At 45.2% G+C, this 17,054-nt stretch overlaps 4 protein-coding genes across 4 annotated transcripts; 3 read left to right on the top strand and 1 right to left on the bottom strand.

Annotated features, from left to right (window-relative positions):
* Positions 1-648: 648 nt before the first annotated feature.
* Positions 649-3,114, top strand: LOC142988585 (galactose-specific lectin nattectin-like). Its single transcript, XM_076137783.1, has 7 exons — positions 649-733; positions 832-876; positions 1,089-1,104; positions 1,202-1,293; positions 1,422-1,556; positions 2,525-2,633; positions 2,816-3,114. The coding sequence occupies exons 2-7, from the start codon at positions 832-834 to the stop codon at positions 2,875-2,877; spliced, it is 459 nt and encodes a 152-aa protein (XP_075993898.1). The 5' UTR covers positions 649-733; the 3' UTR covers positions 2,878-3,114.
* A 1,423-nt stretch (positions 3,115-4,537) lies between these two features.
* Positions 4,538-6,490, bottom strand: LOC142988610 (exportin-4-like). Its single transcript, XM_076137827.1, has 5 exons — positions 6,428-6,490; positions 5,951-6,075; positions 5,503-5,620; positions 5,325-5,417; positions 4,538-4,936 (listed from the first exon to the last, which is right to left on the bottom strand). The coding sequence occupies exons 1-5, from the start codon at positions 6,488-6,490 to the stop codon at positions 4,739-4,741; spliced, it is 597 nt and encodes a 198-aa protein (XP_075993942.1). The 3' UTR covers positions 4,538-4,738.
* An 821-nt stretch (positions 6,491-7,311) lies between these two features.
* On the top strand, positions 7,312-9,786 carry LOC142988582 (galactose-specific lectin nattectin-like). Its single transcript, XM_076137779.1, has 7 exons — positions 7,312-7,405; positions 7,504-7,548; positions 7,761-7,776; positions 7,874-7,965; positions 8,094-8,228; positions 9,197-9,305; positions 9,488-9,786. The coding sequence occupies exons 2-7, from the start codon at positions 7,504-7,506 to the stop codon at positions 9,547-9,549; spliced, it is 459 nt and encodes a 152-aa protein (XP_075993894.1). The 5' UTR covers positions 7,312-7,405; the 3' UTR covers positions 9,550-9,786.
* Positions 9,787-13,598: 3,812 nt separating this feature from the next.
* LOC142988589 (galactose-specific lectin nattectin-like) lies at positions 13,599-16,134 on the top strand. The gene is made up of 7 exons (XM_076137788.1): positions 13,599-13,664; positions 13,763-13,807; positions 14,020-14,035; positions 14,133-14,224; positions 14,354-14,488; positions 15,545-15,653; positions 15,836-16,134. Exons 2-7 carry the CDS (start codon positions 13,763-13,765, stop codon positions 15,895-15,897), a joined length of 459 nt encoding a protein of 152 aa, XP_075993903.1. The 5' UTR covers positions 13,599-13,664; the 3' UTR covers positions 15,898-16,134.
* The last annotated feature ends 920 nt before the right edge of the window (positions 16,135-17,054 follow it).

The following is a 17,054-nucleotide window of genomic DNA, read 5'->3' as shown; positions in this document are numbered from 1 at the left end:
TGACACAAGTTGCAGTTTGGATCTAAACCTAAATGCATCCTGATCTGAAGGTAGAGAGCTGCATCTTCATCAACTCTTACCTCTGATCACAAACTCTGTGTGGTGAGCAAAAGAAAGTGATGGTGGAGACGATGAATGGATGAATGTCTCTCATCTCATCCCACCTTTGACCCTGAAGAATGGCAGCACCCGTTCAGATTCTGCTCCATCTGCAGTGAGATCTTGTGGAGCCGAGCTGAGCGCCGCCACTTCCTGGAGACCTCAGATGATTTTTGAACTGATGTGACAATGAGACATCCAGACCTTCTTCCTGAGGTGAAGGGGACTCCAGAGTCTCAGGGACTCTGAGGAGTCATGGTTTATGAATCAGTAGAAACCTTTCACTTCTTTTCTATCTTTGTCACTTTGATGAAACTTGATGCAGCCGTGGAATCGTTCCATCTTAAAGTCACATGGAGCTCCTGAGGCTGAAACCGTCTCAACCTTATTAACCTTTATTCAAAACCACACAGATCTGCTGCTTATTTACTGAAGGCAGCTCCTTGATGTGTCATTATAGACACATGATAATACAATGTTTGTGTGTGTGTGTGTGTGTGTGTGTGTGTGTGTGTGTGTGTGTGTGTTTGGGGCGATGTTTTGAAGGTATAAAGGTGCTGAGTTTCTTCCTCCAACATCATCCTGACACAGAAACCTGCTGCTGCAACATCAGCTCCTCTTCATCACCACTGAGGTCAGTGTCTTAACTTTGTTTGGTCTGATTCTGTGATGCCTTTACTGTCTGAATAAAAGCTCAGTCATCTGGACTCCTTCCATGTCTCTATTCCACAGATGGCATCCTTTCTTCCGCTCCTCACGCTCCTCACTGTGGCTCTGGTGAGTCAAACACACACTCAGGTTCTTAGGGCTTCATCTTCCATTCCAACTGTGTAGTGTTCTGTGCTTTCTACTTCATCTTCCTCACTTTCTCTCCTCCTTAGTTTATTGTCTTCAGATCTTCTTCATTCTCTTGTTGATATCTTAACAGGAATTTGACTCCATTGCTTTTTGATTTTCCCTCTGACTTTGTGTTTCTTCTTCCTTTACAGTTTGCCTCAGCTGAAGGTCGGTCCTGCTTCCTTCCTTTGATTACATGTTGTGCAAATGAACATGAACACAATCATTGATACATTTTGATTGACTGACTGGTTCTGTGTGTTAGGGCACTGTTGGCATCATTGCAGAGGTTGGGGCCGGTGTCACGGTCGTTATTTCCTGCCTGTATTGAGGCCTCTGAGCATGCCTGACGCTGAGGTAACCAATCAGCTTCCAGCTGCTCTTTAGTCATTTCACCTTTAGTTCAGAGGTTTTCCTGAATTTTAAAAGTTCATTCAGACTCTTTTCTTGTTTTTAATCTCTTTCTCCTTTCTCCTCTCGTTAAGTCTTATTGCATGAGAAGGGGGGGACATTTGGCCTCCTACCACAACTTCAGAGAACGGAACTGTGTGCTGAGATTTATCCGGGCGAGATTTCACAGAGCTCGCAACACCTGGACTGGACTTTACGACGCCCTTAAGGTCAGTAAAGAACAAGGAAAGAAAAATCCTCCCAGAGTTGCATGAGGACACGTCAGTCAGTTGATCTCAGAAGAGTGATGCCTACTGTGGCCAATCACATTAATGTGGGGGAGGAGAGGACACGCCCCCTCCAAGTCAGAAGGCAGATCTCCGTCCAACTAAAAAATGTTACAACTCATCTCACATTTCCTTGGACTCTGAAGAAGGAGAAGGAGAGACTTTGACTCAATGTCGACGTGGTTCCTTAAGATAAGATAAGATAAGAGATAAGCTAAGATAAGATCGTTTATTTAAGTCATTTTGCATGCAACTGACAGCAATCACACACAATTGAAATTTGTCTTGCACCCCCTACATATCACACACACAAACACATGCACTACAGAGGGGGTGCAGTGCAGCCATTTTTCGGCGCCCGTGGAGCAGTTGGGGGTTCAGTGCCTTGCTCATGTGCACCTCGGCAGTGCTCTGGAGGCAAACTGGCAACTCACTAGCTACCAGTCTGCTTACTTGGTCCACATGGGGGACTTGAACCGGCGACCCTCCGGTTCCCAAACGGAACCTCTACAGACTGAGCTACTGCCTCGCCGAATTTGTGTAGCACACTTGACTCTTATTGTGTTTGGTAACTTTATTCTCCCCTGACTTTGCTTTCTCTGCCTTTCCTGACTGAAAAGCCGTCCTGCTGCAAGATGCCTGATTACATTCACTCTCTTTCTGCACGAGTAGAGAACACAATGAAAATGTGACTCATCGTCATGTCATCCTGTCTTAAAGTGACAGTGCACCATTTCCTGGTCTGGGTCTTCAATGGCAAAAACCCACCCTGGTCACATTGGATGAGTTATGGAGCTTTATGAAGTATTAACAGTTAGAAAGGGCAAACTGACACATAAGCTCAGAGTACACACATATACAAGTACCAACTATTCAATTAACAATCATTTTCCACATCCATCCTCTTCCAGGAGGGTCGCTGGTTCTACACCGATGGCTCCAGATTTAACTACAGACCCTGGCATCACGGGGAACCCAACAACTGGAGGAATGAGGACTGTGCGGAGATGTACTCCTCAGGTACCAAATACTCACTGTATCCTTGGCAACCAGGGCCACCAGGGGCACCAGGGGGGACTGGATCTGGACTGGATCGTTTGTGCTGTTAGAGTTAAAGATGCCACAAAGACAAAGAATGAAACCTTCATCACACAGACCACAGAGATCCAAACTGTTGTCTAATGTCTGACGTCTTTCCACAGGACGCTTCAACGACCGCAGGTGTGGAGATAGAAGATCCTTCGTATGCGCCAAACACGCGTGATGACCTTCATCATCCTACCATCAGGTCCAACTCATCCTAAACAACAGGCCTCAATGATGTCATCATTTGGAAGGCTGATCCACTGTGGAGGCGTTGTAACAAACATCAACAGAATCACCTCCCTCCTTCATTCATCATCAAACTCAAGCTTTCATTGTGATGCTAAAGTTCTGGCTCTGTTCTGATTGTGGTGAGAGTGAAACCTGCTTGGATTCAATAAACTACTTGCATTCTGAATTTGGTTGAGCTTCTTTCTTTCTTTAAAGCTCATTTTAGTTTGTATTCTTATTTGGGGTCCCAGCACAAAATGCTGAAACGCTCAAATGGTAATTTGATCTTTTCTGCTAGATTTGCCTCCAGCGGAAAAACGCAAATCGACAAATCGACTAAATAATTTCAAAATCACAAAATGTTTCCAATATTTGACGTATAAAGTTATTCTGTTTCTGTTTTATGACTCAATCTTCTTTGTTTTCTACTCGGATCCACTTCCAGCTCCAGTGGACTTGGGTCAGTTTGTCATGACCCAAGTTTCACTTCACAGACTTGTTGACTTGGAAAGACTCGAAAAAAAGAAGAAAAAAAAAAAAAATAGAATTATTGTCGTCATCCCAAATCTGATCAGTAAAGTAATACTCTGTAGCACTTTGGGATTGTTCCTAACTATGCAAAGTGCTCTACAAATAAAATGTATTATTATTATTATTATTATAAATGCAGAAATCATGAAATCAATCCCAACTTCCTCCAGCAGAGGGCAGAGCTGCTCACACTAACGAGCAGACTGAACCTGAACGCATCATAATAATTAATAACTTTATTCAGCGGGCAGATTAAAGACATTACAACAAAGCAAACATGTAAAGAAAAAAGCAGAGGCGTGATTTTATACAATACATTTATGTACACGTATACACTTTAACAAACGCACAGAGCAGCTGATCAGAGTCTCTGCTTCAGTCCAGTGTGAGGTGGATCAGCTGTAGAAATACAATGAGACAAACCTTCAGGCAGAGGCCACGCCCCCTCGTGTTTGCTTCCACGGGGGCAAAGTAAAAACTACAAGAGCAAAAAAAGCAAACCACAAAGGTCAAAGCCTCAACTGTCGCACTTCCTGTTGGATTGGTCAGGCCGTCGTATGAAAACGTTTCAGTCCAGACTTTTGTCTTTAAACTTTTCTTACAATTCTTCAGAATGTATGAATGTATGTTCACCCTTAACTCCTCGCCATCCCTTTGGTTTCATCAACACAAGCTCCTGTGCAGCATCAGCGACCCCAACGACCACTGTTGTCATGGCAACTGTGTGTGTGTGCGTGCGTGCGTGCGTGTGTGTGTGTGTGTTTGTGTGTGTTGTAGGCACATTTGTCACTGTTGTCCAATGAAGATTCAGCTCACACACACACAGAACAATCAACAAACAAAGGCACTCTGGGAAGGATTTCTGGGTAAATGTGTCAGAACGGAGACTTACCATGATCTGTGTGTGTGTGTGTGTGTGTGTGTGTGTGTGTGTGTGTCTGTGTGTGTCTGGGAGCCTCCAGGTACGTGAGCGAGGTCACAGCAAAGGTCTAGGAGCCGCCGTTCTGGGCTTGATGCTCTGGCTGAGTGCGTCTCCGTGGTTACTGCGCCGTCGGTCTGGGCTGGAGGGGTGGGGCAGGAGAGGCGGGGGTGTCGAAACAAGACATCCACAAATGAGAGAAAGGGGCTAAACAGGCAACGACCCCCTCCCAGGAGAGAGGCAGACACACCCTCCTTTCAGGTCTCTGACCGTCTTTTCTACCCACAGTTCTTCGGGGCAGAGGGGGCGGGGCTGAAGGTGGCTGACTGGTTGGTTCGGAGGCAGCGTCGGTTTCCAGTGGTTATTTCACGCACAGTAGGCCGCCCACGTTGGCCACAAACTCCTCCAGGCTCTTGAGGAAGGCCACCTTCTGCTTGCGGTCCATGGTGGGCGGCCTGCTGCTCGCTGTCAGCTTGTTAAAGGCGTCGGCCAGCCGCTGGTAGATAACGGCGTCTCTCTGAGAGGACAGCAGCGTCTCCACCAGCTCAGAGTACTCCGCCTCACGGGAACAAGCAGAGAACATGCCAACGTCAGCCACAAGGAGGTCTGAACACTGAGCTGTGCTGCACATCACCACTAGAGGGCCTCTGGAGGCATGAAAACATTTACACTACGCTTTTCTAAACGTCTTTGTCTTCTGAACCTAATCCAGCTAAAGAAATCTAAAATGAAAATGTAATCATTTGTCACTGTTGGCACAAATGTAGCAAATAAAATCAGGAATTCTTGGAAAATAAAATCCCCTCACATGGACTTCCTACTCCAGAGGGTTCGATTGAACGTCCTGATCATGACGTCGATGCTCTGGAACTTTCAGAGCATCGACGTCACGATCAGGACATCAAACCCGGGGAGCCTGGAGTGTTTGGAGTCTCTGGTTCACTCACTTGGTGCAGACACACGAGCGTGTACAGAGCTTCTCCCGCCGCCACCGTCATCTCCATGTTGTGCTTCTGAAGGACCAACATGTCGAACACCAACTGCACACAGACCAGAAGGCCACCAGGTGAGGGAACAATCGGGACTCAAACCTTTACTGGCCCTAAGACCTGGACGGGCTCGTACCTTGAGGAAGTGCCGCGTGGCGATGAAGAGCGGCGTGTCCTTCTCCTGGTTCTTGGCGCACTGTTCAGCCAGAGGAGACAAAGCTTCCAAACACAGCTGGCTGACCTCTGAACTCATGCTGGAGACAAACGTCAAGGTCAACCAACCACAGAGGAACCAGATCTGAACCCTGAGAGGCTTTACCCTCATGCAGATCCACACTTTCATGGACTCGTTAGTTTGAGCTCAACCAGAGAGAGAAATCACTCAAACAGAAGATATTTGAAATACTAACATTGAACCAAACCACTTCCTGTACTGTGAATTTAGGTGTAAACACTGCCGATCTCACTGAGAATCAACACTCAATCCTTGTACGTGACCGTGTTCACACACGTGCAAACTTTGTGTGTGAAGCACTTGTGGATGTTCTGAGGCGAGTCCTTTGAGTGACAGGCCGGGAGGATACGAGGTCATTCCCAGCTCCAGGGAGAACATCAGGCTCTTGAAGAGTTCCTCTGGCAGCTGAGGGATCTTCTCTGGAAAGATCTTGCAGATGATCTTTGCAGGCTCCTTTGCAGCCTGATCCACCGTCTGGTTTGGATTTCAAAGTACCTGTGGTTGTCTGTGGACATCTGGAGATGAGGACAGCAGTTTAGTATCAAGTGCTCCAGTTTGATCATTTGTTGTGATCTGAGTGGGAGGCCTGAAGGTCTGTGTCCCTGCAGAGACATGAAGCTTCTCCTCTGGGAGCTTCAGCAGCGTTTGTGTTTTGCTGCTGGACTCCATGATCAAAGTCAATACAGCCTGAGAATAAACTGCTGAAGAAGTTTGCACAGCATTTTCATGTTTAATTTGATGTTTACCAAAGATCCCCAGGTTATTAAACAATATCAGAATATGTCCACATCCTTAGGGCTTCATTCGGTGATCTCAATGTGCTGACACTGCTGAATTTGCCAAACTCCTGTCTGTCACACGGTTCCCTCTCTTGATCAAACAGTCCCATGGTCGCTCTCAGGCTTTTGTTGCAGTAATAAACTATAATAAAGCTTCTTTTTGGTTGGTTGGACGTAAAGGAGCAGTTCCCCTAGCATACACAGTGTAAGTTCAACCTTATGATCCCCATAAAGACATCTAACCCATAATAGCTCTACAGTCTTGCTTCCTAGTGATTCCCTAACAACCAGCTGGCAGTGACACAAGTTGCAGTTTGGATCTAAACCTAAATGCATCCTGATCTGAAGGTAGAGAGCTGCATCTTCATCAACTCTTACCTCTGATCACAAACTCTGTGTGGTGAGCAAAAGAAAGTGATGGTGGAGACGATGAATGGATGAATGTCTCTCATCTCATCCCACCTTTGACCCTGAAGAATGGCAGCACCCGTTCAGATTCTGCTCCATCTGCAGTGAGATCTTGTGGAGCCGAGCTGAGCGCCGCCACTTCCTGGAGACCTCAGATGATTTTTGAACTGATGTGACAATGAGACATCCAGACCTTCTTCCTGAGGTGAAGGGGACTCCAGAGTCTCAGGGACTCTGAGGAGTCATGGTTTATGAATCAGTGGAAACCTTTCACTTCTTTTCTATCTTTGTCACTTTGATGAAACTTGATGCAGCCGTGGAATCGTTCCATCTTAAAGTCACATGGAGCTCCTGAGGCTGAAACCGTCTCAACCTTATTAACCTTTATTCAAAAGCACACAGATCTGCTGCTTATTTACTGAAGGCAGCTCCTTGATGTGTCATTATAGACACATGATAATACAATGTTTGTGTGTGTGTGTGTGTGTGTGTGTGTGTGTGTGTGTGTGTTTGGGGCGATGTTTTGAAGGTATAAAGGTGCTGAGTTTCTTCCTCCAACATCATCCTGACACAGAAACCTGCTGCTGCAACATCAGCTCCTCTTCATCACCACTGAGGTCAGTGTCTTAACTTTGTTTGGTCTGATTCTGTGATGCCTTTACTGTCTGAATAAAAGCTCAGTCATCTGGACTCCTTCCATGTCTCTATTCCACAGATGGCATCCTTTCTTCCGCTCCTCACGCTCCTCACTGTGGCTCTGGTGAGTCAAACACACACTCAGGTTCTTAGGGCTTCATCTTCCATTCCAACTGTGTAGTGTTCTGTGCTTTCTACTTCATCTTCCTCACTTTCTCTCCTCCTTAGTTTATTGTCTTCAGATCTTCTTCATTCTCTTGTTGATATCTTAACAGGAATTTGACTCCATTGCTTTTTGATTTTCCCTCTGACTTTGTGTTTCTTCTTCCTTTACAGTTTGCCTCAGCTGAAGGTCGGTCCTGCTTCCTTCCTTTGATTACATGTTGTGCAAATGAACATGAACACAATCATTGATACATTTTGATTGACTGACTGGTTCTGTGTGTTAGGGCACTGTAGGCATCCTTCCAGGGTTTGGGGCCGGTGTTACGGTCGTTATTTCCTGCCTGTATTGAGGCCTCTGAGCATGCCTGACGCTGAGGTAACCAATCAGCTTCCAGCTGCTCTTTAGTCATTTCACCTTTAGTTCAGAGGTTTTCCTGAATTTTAAAAGTTCATTCAGACTCTTTTCTTGTTTTTAATCTCTTTCTCCTTTCTCCTCTCGTTAAGTCTTATTGCATGGGAAGGGGGGGACATTTGGCCTCCTACCACAACTTCAGAGAACGGAACTGTGTGCTGAGATTGATCCGGGCGAGATTGCACAGAGCTCGCAACACCTGGACTGGACTTTACGACGCCCTTAAGGTCAGTAAAGAACAAGGAAAGAAAAATCCTCCCAGAGTTGCATGAGGACACGTCAGTCAGTTGATCTCAGAAGAGTGATGCCTACTGTGGCCAATCACATTAATGTGGGGGAGGAGAGGACACGCCCCCTCCAAGTCAGAAGGCAGATCTCCGTCCAACTAAAAAATGTTACAACTCATCTCACATTTCCTTGGACTCTGAAGAAGGAGAAGGAGAGACTTTGACTCAATGTCGACGTGGTTCCTTAAGATAAGATAAGATAAGAGATAAGCTAAGATAAGATCGTTTATTTAAGTCATTTTGCATGCAACTGACAGCAATCACACACAATTGAAATTTGTCTTGCACCCCCTACATATCACACACACAAACACATGCACTACAGAGGGGGTGCAGGGCAGCCATTTTTCAGCGCCCATGGAGCAGTTGGGGGTTCGGTGCCTTGCTCATGTGCACCTCGGCAGTGCTCTGGAGGCAAACTGGCAACTCACTAGCTACCAGTCTGCTTACTTGGTCCACATGGGGGACTTGAACCGGCGACCCTCCGGTTCCCAAACGGAACCTCTACAGACTGAGCTACTGCCTCGCCGAATTTGTGTAGCACACTTGACTCTTATTGTGTTTGGTAACTTTATTCTCCCCTGACTTTGCTTTCTCTGCCTTTCCTGACTGAAAAGCCGTCCTGCTGCAAGATGCCTGATTACATTCACTCTCTTTCTGCACGAGTAGAGAACACAATGAAAATGTGACTCATCGTCATGTCATCCTGTCTTAAAGTGACAGTGCACCATTTCCTGGTCTGGGTCTTCAATGGCAAAAACCCATCCTGGTCACATTGGATGAGTTATGGAGCTTTATGAAGTATTAACAGTTAGAAAGGGCAAACTGACACATAAGCTCAGAGTACACACATATAGAAGTACCAACTATTCAATTAACAATCATTTTCCACATCCATCCTCTTCCAGGAGGGTCGCTGGTTCTACACCGATGGCTCCAGATTTAACTACAGACCCTGGAATCACAGGGAACCCAACAACTGGAGGAATGAGGACTGTGCGGAGATGTACTCCTCAGGTACCAAATACTCACTGTATCCTTGGCAACCAGGGCCACCAGGGGCACCAGGGGGGACTGGATCTGGACTGGATCGTTTGTGCTGTTAGAGTTAAAGATGCCACAAAGACAAAGAATGAAACCTTCATCACACAGACCACAGAGATCCAAACTGTTGTCTAATGTCTGACGTCTTTCCACAGGACGCTTCAACGACCTCAAGTGTGAAAATCGAAGATCCTTCGTATGCGCCAAACGCGCGTGATGACCTTCGTCATCCTACCATCAGGTCCAACTCATCCTAAACAACAGGCCTCAATGATGTCATCATTTGGAAGGCTGATCCACTGTGGAGGCGTTGTAACAAACATCAACAGAATCACCTCCCTCCTTCATTCATCATCAAACTCAAGCTTTCATTGTGATGCTAAAGTTCTGGCTCTGTTCTGATTGTGGTGAGAGTGAAACCTGCTTGGATTCAATAAACTACTTGCATTCTGAATTTGGTTGAGCTTCTTTCTTTCTTTAAAGCTCATTTTAGTTTGTATTCTTATTTGGGGTCCCAGCACAAAATGCTGAAACGCTCAAATGGTAATTTGATCTTTTCTGCTAGATTTGCCTCCAGCGGAAAAACGCAAACCGACAAATCGACTAAATAATTTCAAAATCACAAAATGTTTCCAATATTTGACGTATAAAGTTATTCTGTTTCTGTTTTATGACTCAATCTTCTTTGTATTCTACTCGGATCCACTTCCAGCTCCAGTGGACTTGGGTCAGTTTGTCATGACCCAAGTTTCACTTCACAGACTTGTTGACTTGGAAAGACTCGAAAAAAAGAAAAGGAAAAAAAATAGAATTATTTTCGTCATCCCAAATCTGATCAGTAAAGTAATCAAAGCAGAAATCATGAAATCAATCCCAACTTCCTCCAGCAGAGGGCAGAGCTGCTCACACTAACGAGCAGACTGAACCTGAACGCATCATAATAATTAATAACTTTATTCAGCGGGCAGATTAAAGACATTACAACAAAGCAAACATGTAAAGAAAAAAGCAGAGGCGTGATTTTATACAATACATTTATGTACACGTATACACTTTAACAAACGCACAGAGCAGCTGATCAGAGTCTCTGCTTCAGTCCAGTGTGAGGTGGATCAGCTGTAGAAATACAATGAGACAAACCTTCAGGCAGAGGCCACGCCCCTCGTGTTTGCTTCCACGGGGGCAAAGTAAAAACTACAAGAGCAAAAAAAGCAAACCACAAAGGTCAAAGCCTCAACTGTCGCACTTCCTGTTGGATTGGTTTAGGCCGTCGTATGAAAACGTTTCAGTCCAGACTTTTGTCTTTAAACTTTTCTTACAATTCTTCAGAATGTATGAATGTATGTTCACCCTTAACTCCTCGCCATCCCTTTGGTTTCATCAACACAAGCTCCTGTGCAGCATCAGCAACCCCAACGACCGCTGTTGTCATGGCAACTGTGTGTGTGTGCGTGCGTGCGTGCGTGTGTGTGTTTGTGTGTGTTGTAGGCATATTTGTCACTGTTGTCCAATGAAGATTCAGCTCACACACACACAGAACAATCAACAAACAAAGGCACTCTGGGAAGGATTTCTGGGTAAATGTGTCAGAACGGAGACTTACCATGATCTGTGTGTGTGTGTGTGTGTGTGTGTGTGTGTGTGTGTGTGTGTGTGTGTGTGTGTGTGTGTGTGTGTGTCTGGGAGCCTCCAGGTACGTGAGCGAGGTCACAGCAAAGGTCTAGGAGCCGCCGTTCTGGGCTTGATGCTCTGGCTGAGTGCGTCTCCGTGGTTACTGCGCCGTCGGTCTGGGCTGGAGGGGGCGGGGCAGGAGAGGCGGGGGTGTCGAAACAAGACATCCACAAATGAGAGAAAGGGGCTAAACAGGCAACGACCCCCTCCCAGGAGAGAGGCAGACACACCATCCTTTCAGGTCTCTAACTGTTGTGTTCAAAATTCTTCTTCAGGCCAGCAACAAGGACTTCAAGGAGAGGGAGAGAGAGGCCACACTTAGGCTGTTTATCAAGCAATAGAGGTTAAAGTTGTGATGCAGAGTATCTGACTCAGCTGAGATCTCATGGTCTCAGCTGAGGTCTCATGGTCTCAGTTGAGGTCTCATGCTGCTTCAAATGGTCCACAGACTTCACGCAGTTAACTGTCTACATTTCCACAACATGAGCCCGAACCTTGGATTTCCATACAATTTATACTGTTCAGTGTGTGTGTCTTCTTCGTGTTGGTTTGTGGTTGGTGCACAGGCGTGTCCACGCCCATCGGCACACGATTCCCTCTTCTCAGGTCCTGTGCATTACAGATAGTATAGAAGTAGTGCATCTTGCCGTATCTGGCGATGGTATGCCAGTGGGGGTCTTCTCCTCTTGCTGACAATGTACCCTTTTGTCAGTTATACATTTCCTAAATTGGAACTCGGTATTGAGCTTCCTGTTGAACATGGGCTTTCTGAGAATCTCTTCTCTGTGAGGCTCTTATGTTGGAGGCCCACTTGAGGCCTTTACACTAACACAGTACTTTCCACTAGGTCACAGCCGCCTAGTTCAGGGGTCTTCAACGGTTTTCAGGCCAAGGACCCCCAAACTGATGGAGAGATGGAGCAGGGACCCCCTTCTAAATATATTGTATAAAATTGTTTTTTATATCAAACTGGGCCTAGTGTCCTGTAGAAACATAGCTACCCTGTTGATGTGCATTAAATTCTAAGCTATGCGGCGAGGTTCCCGGTGAGGTTCCCGGTGAGGTTCCCGGTGAGGTTCCCGGTGAGGTTCCCGGTAAGGTTCGTGGCTGGGGAGGCACTGACTCTTTCGAAATCAGATTTACAAATATATACAAATTCAACAGAGAGCAATGCACTCTCTCAAATGCAACAAATTCAACCACATCTAGAAAATGATGACATTTTCCCAAATTTGACAAATATTTGAATTTGCCCCAAACTTGCTGCAAATGATCCTGGTGCCATCTAGATGATGTAGTTGAGATTCTGGAGCTCTCGCTCTTTCCTTGTCGAAGAGACGGCCCTTTCACAGAAATGACCCATTTGATCATTGGTAACACTGACATTTTTGTGACACCCAGTTATGAAATGAATACATATAAAACACTCTTCAACCTCCATAGCTCTGTAGCCCTGTAGGTTTTGGGACACAAAAGTCCAAATGTTGGAAGACTAAAGTCCTAATATCCAGAGAATTAGACAGCTGAGCCTCAGCACAATGTCTTTAATGTGACACAAACTGTGTTTTGCTGCTGGACTCCATGATCAAAGTCAATACAGCCTGAGAATAAACTGCTGAAGAAGTTTGCACAGCATTTTCAGAATATGTCCACATCCTTAGGGCTTCATTCAGTGATCTCAATGTGCTGACACTGCCTAATTTGCCAAACTCCTGTCTGTCACACGCTTCCCTCTCTTGATCAAACAGTCCCATGGTCGCTCTCAGGCTTTTGTTGCAGTAATAAACTATGATACAGCTTCTTTTTGGTTGGTTGGACGTAAAGGAGCAGTTCCCCTAGCATACACAGTGTAAGTTCAACCTTATGATCCCCATAAAGACATCTAACCCATAATAGCTCTACAGTCTTGCTTCCTAGTGATTCCCTAACAACCAGCTGGCAGTGACACAAGTTGCAGTTTGGATCTAAACCTAAATGCATCCTGATCTGAAGGTAGAGAGCTGCATCTTCATCAACTCTTACCTCTGATCACAAACTCTGTGTGGTGAGCAAAAGAAAGTGATGGTGGAGACGATGAATGGATGAATGTCTCTCATCTCATCCCACCTTTGACCCTGAAGAATGGCAGCACCCGTTCAGATTCTGCTCCATCTGCAGTGAGATCTTGTGGAGCCGAGCTGAGCGCCGCCACTTCCTGGAGACCTCAGATGATTTTTGAACTGATGTGACAATGAGACATCCAGACCTTCTTCCTGAGGTGAAGGGGACTCCAGAGTCTCAGGGACTCTGAGGAGTCATGGTTTATGAATCAGTGGAAACCTTTCACTTCTTTTCTATCTTTGTCACTTTGATGAAACTTGATGCAGCCGTGGAATCGTTCCATCTTAAAGTCACATGGAGCTCCTGAGGCTGAAACCGTCTCAACCTTATTAACCTTTATTCAAAAGCACACAGATCTGCTGCTTATTTACTGAAGGCAGCTCCTTGATGTGTCATTATAGACACATGATAATACAATGTTTGTGTGTGTGTGTGTGTGTGTGTGTGTGTGTGTTTGGGGCGATGTTTTGAAGGTATAAAGGTGCTGAGTTTCTTCCTCCAACATCATCCTGACACAGAAACCTGCTGCTGCAACATCAGCTCCTCTTCATCACCACTGAGGTCAGTGTCTTAACTTTGTTTGGTCTGATTCTGTGATGCCTTTACTGTCTGAATAAAAGCTCAGTCATCTGGACTCCTTCCATGTCTCTATTCCACAGATGGCATCCTTTCTTCCGCTCCTCACGCTCCTCACTGTGGCTCTGGTGAGTCAAACACACACTCAGGTTCTTAGGGCTTCATCTTCCATTCCAACTGTGTAGTGTTCTGTGCTTTCTACTTCATCTTCCTCACTTTCTCTCCTCCTTAGTTTATTGTCTTCAGATCTTCTTCATTCTCTTGTTGATATCTTAACAGGAATTTGACTCCATTGCTTTTTGATTTTCCCTCTGACTTTGTGTTTCTTCTTCCTTTACAGTTTGCCTCAGCTGAAGGTCGGTCCTGCTTCCTTCCTTTGATTACATGTTGTGCAAATGAACATGAACACAATCATTGATACATTTTGATTGACTGACTGGTTCTGTGTGTTAGGGCACTGTTGGCATCATTGCAGAGGTTGGGGCCGGTGTCACGGTCGTTATTTCCTGCCTGTATTGAGGCCTCTGAGCATGCCTGACGCTGAGGTAACCAATCAGCTTCCAGCTGCTCTTTAGTCATTTCACCTTTAGTTCAGAGGTTTTCCTGAATTTCAAAAGTTCATTCAGACTCTTTTCTTGTTTTTAAATCTCTTTCTCCTTTCTCCTCTCGTTAAGTCTTATTGCATGAGAAGCGGGGGACATTTGGCCTCCTACCACAACTTGAGAGAACGGAACTGTGTGCTGAGATTGATCCGGGCGAGATTTCACAGAGCTCGCAACACCTGGACTGGACTTTACGACGCCCTTAAGGTCAGTAAAGAACAAGGAAAGAAAAATCCTCCCAGAGTTGCATGAGGACACGTCAGTCAGTTGATCTCAGAAGAGTGATGCCTACTGTGGCCAATCACATTAATGTGGGGGAGGAGAGGACACGCCCCCTCCAAGTCAGAAGGCAGATCTCCGTCCAACTAAAAAATGTTACAACTCATCTCACATTTCCTTGGACTCTGAAGAAGGAGAAGGAGAGACTTTGACTCAATGTCGACGTGTTTCTTTAGTTAGTTTCTTCTCTGTGAGGGTTGATTGACATGTTTGTAACCTAACACAGCAAACAAAAGTACATCACTACAGTGCTGAAGGGCTTTCAGAGAGAATTTAGGCTTTAGAAAATGATGACTTTGACTTCACTCCATCTTAGAAAGACAAGAAATACTTTTTTCCTCCTCATTACTTTTGTCAAAAGCACCACAGACCTCTGAAGTCTTCTTCACAGTGAGAGAACACAACCAGACGGATTCATTACATTACATTACGATCACTTAGCAGACGCTTTAATCCAAAGCGACTTACATTACATTACCACCCATTACAGAGGGGGGAGTAATTGAGAGTTTGCTGCCTTGCTCAGGGGCACCTCGGCAGGGACTTGAACCGGAGACCCTCCGGTTCCCAAACGGAACCTCTACAGACTGAGCTACTGCCTCGCCAAATTTGTGTAGCACACTTGACTCTTATTGTGTTTGGTAACTTTATTCTCCCCTGACTTTGCTTTCTCTGCCTTTCCTGACTGAAAAGCCGTCCTGCTGCAAGATGCCTGATTACATTCACTCTCTTTCTGCACGAGTAGAGAACACAATGAAAATGTGACTCATCATCATTTCATCCTGTCTTAAAGTGACAGTGCACCATTTCCTGGTCTGGGTCTTCAATGGCAAAAACCCACCCTGGTCACATTGGATGAGTTATGGAGCTTTATGAAGTATTAACAGTTAGAAAGGGCAAACTGACACATAAGCTCAGAGTACACACATATACAAGTACCAACTATTCAATTAACAATCATTTTCCACATCCATCCTCTTCCAGGAGGGTCGCTGGTTCTACACCGATGGCTCCAGATTTAACTACAGACCCTGGAATCACAGGGAACCCAACAACTGGAGGAATGAGGACTGTGCGGAGATGTACTCCTCAGGTACCAAATACTCACTGTATCCTTGGCAACCAGGGCCACCAGGGGCACCAGGGGGGACTGGATCTGGACTGGATCGTTTGTGCTGTTAGAGTTAAAGATGCCACAAAGACAAAGAATGAAACCTTCATCACACAGACCACAGAGATCCAAACTGTTGTCTAATGTCTGACGTCTTTCCACAGGACGCTTCAACGACCTCAAGTGTGGAGATAGAAGATCCTTCGTATGCGCCAAACGCGCGTGATGACCTTCATCATCCTACCATCAGGTCCAACTCATCCTAAACAACAGGCCTCAATGATGTCATCATTTGGAAGGCTGATCCACTGTGGAGGCGTTGTAACAAACATCAACAGAATCACCTCCCTCCTTCATTCATCATCAAACTCAAGCTTTCATTGTGATGCTAAAGTTCTGGCTCTGTTCTGATTGTGGTGAGAGTGAAACCTGCTTGGATTCAATAAACTACTTGCATTCTGAATTTGGTTGAGCTTCTTTCTTTCTTTAAAGCTCATTTTAGTTTGTATTCTTATTTGGGGTCCCAGCACAAAATGCTGAAACGCTCAAATGGTAATTTGATCTTTTCTGCTAGATTTGCCTCCAGCGGAAAAACGCAAACCGACAAATCGACTAAATAATTTCAAAATCACAAAATGTTTCCAATATTTGACGTATAAAGTTATTCTGTTTCTGTTTTATGACTCAATCTTCTTTGTTTTCTACTCGGATCCACTTCCAGCTCCAGTGGACTTGGGTCAGTTTGTCATGACCCAAGTTTCACTTCACAGACTTGTTGACTTGGAAAGACTCGAAAAAAAGAAAAGAAAAAAAAAAAGAATTATTGTCGTCATCCCAAATCTGATCAGTAAAGTAATCAAAGCAGAAATCATGAAATCAATCCCAACTTCTTCCAGCAGAGGGCAGAGCTGCTCACACTAAAGAGCAGACTGAACCTGAACGCATCATAATAATTAATAACTTTATTCAGCGGGCAGATTAAAGACATTACAACAAAGCAAACATGTTAAGAAAAAAGCAGAGGCGTGATTTTATATAATAAATGTATGTACATTATTGAAAAAAGGACTGAGCTGAGGGTCCTTCTTCATGTTCGTTGTTTTTGGTGGTGAATGATGAGGCAAAGATGAACTAAAATCTTCAGATGAGTTTTACTGGAATAAGACATTGAAGAGCGCTCGTCCTGCCCCCGTCATTGTGTCGTGGGTCAGGCCGTGAGTTTCCACGTACATTTGCATTTATGCCGCAAACACAAGGCCCTTCGGTAACCTCCTTTGATCTGAAGATGCTCCCCCTGACTGCCCGTCAATGACTGCCCTGCCCTGTTGACAGATATGTGTTATCAAGCCCTCCTGAAGTGAGAAGCTGTAAATGCTTGTATTT

This window comes from Genypterus blacodes, unplaced genomic scaffold (assembly GCF_046128005.1).
Source record: "Genypterus blacodes isolate CSIRO-AG114 ecotype Tasmania unplaced genomic scaffold, CSIRO-AGI_Gbla_v1 ptg000337l_1, whole genome shotgun sequence".
Taxonomy (NCBI): Eukaryota; Metazoa; Chordata; class Actinopteri; order Ophidiiformes; family Ophidiidae; genus Genypterus; species Genypterus blacodes.
This window is presented reverse-complemented; position numbering and strand designations above follow the sequence as displayed.

What these genes read in the sequence shown, in the direction of transcription:
- LOC142988585 (XM_076137783.1), top strand. Translation starts at nt 832, where the DNA reads ATGGCATCCTTTCTTCCGCTCCTCACGCTCCTCACTGTGGCTCTG. An exon ending in TGAGCATGCCTGACGCTGAG is followed by an intron (nt 1,294 to 1,421) that starts GTAACCAATCAG and finishes CCTCTCGTTAAG; the next exon opens with TCTTATTGCATGAGAAGGGG. An exon ending in TGCGGAGATGTACTCCTCAG is followed by an intron (nt 2,634 to 2,815) that starts GTACCAAATACT and finishes GTCTTTCCACAG; the next exon opens with GACGCTTCAACGACCGCAGG.
- LOC142988610 (XM_076137827.1), bottom strand. Translation starts at nt 6,490, where the DNA reads ATGGGACTGTTTGATCAAGAGAGGGAACCGTGTGACAGACAGGAGTTT. An exon ending in CTGGAGCTGGGAATGACCTC is followed by an intron (nt 5,621 to 5,950) that starts GTATCCTCCCGG and finishes GTTTGTCTCCAG; the next exon opens with CATGAGTTCAGAGGTCAGCC. An exon ending in CGCTCGTGTGTCTGCACCAA is followed by an intron (nt 4,937 to 5,324) that starts GTGAGTGAACCA and finishes TGTTCCCGTGAG; the next exon opens with GCGGAGTACTCTGAGCTGGT.
- LOC142988582 (XM_076137779.1), top strand. Translation starts at nt 7,504, where the DNA reads ATGGCATCCTTTCTTCCGCTCCTCACGCTCCTCACTGTGGCTCTG. An exon ending in TGAGCATGCCTGACGCTGAG is followed by an intron (nt 7,966 to 8,093) that starts GTAACCAATCAG and finishes CCTCTCGTTAAG; the next exon opens with TCTTATTGCATGGGAAGGGG. An exon ending in TGCGGAGATGTACTCCTCAG is followed by an intron (nt 9,306 to 9,487) that starts GTACCAAATACT and finishes GTCTTTCCACAG; the next exon opens with GACGCTTCAACGACCTCAAG.
- LOC142988589 (XM_076137788.1), top strand. Translation starts at nt 13,763, where the DNA reads ATGGCATCCTTTCTTCCGCTCCTCACGCTCCTCACTGTGGCTCTG. An exon ending in GACTTTACGACGCCCTTAAG is followed by an intron (nt 14,489 to 15,544) that starts GTCAGTAAAGAA and finishes ATCCTCTTCCAG; the next exon opens with GAGGGTCGCTGGTTCTACAC. An exon ending in TGCGGAGATGTACTCCTCAG is followed by an intron (nt 15,654 to 15,835) that starts GTACCAAATACT and finishes GTCTTTCCACAG; the next exon opens with GACGCTTCAACGACCTCAAG.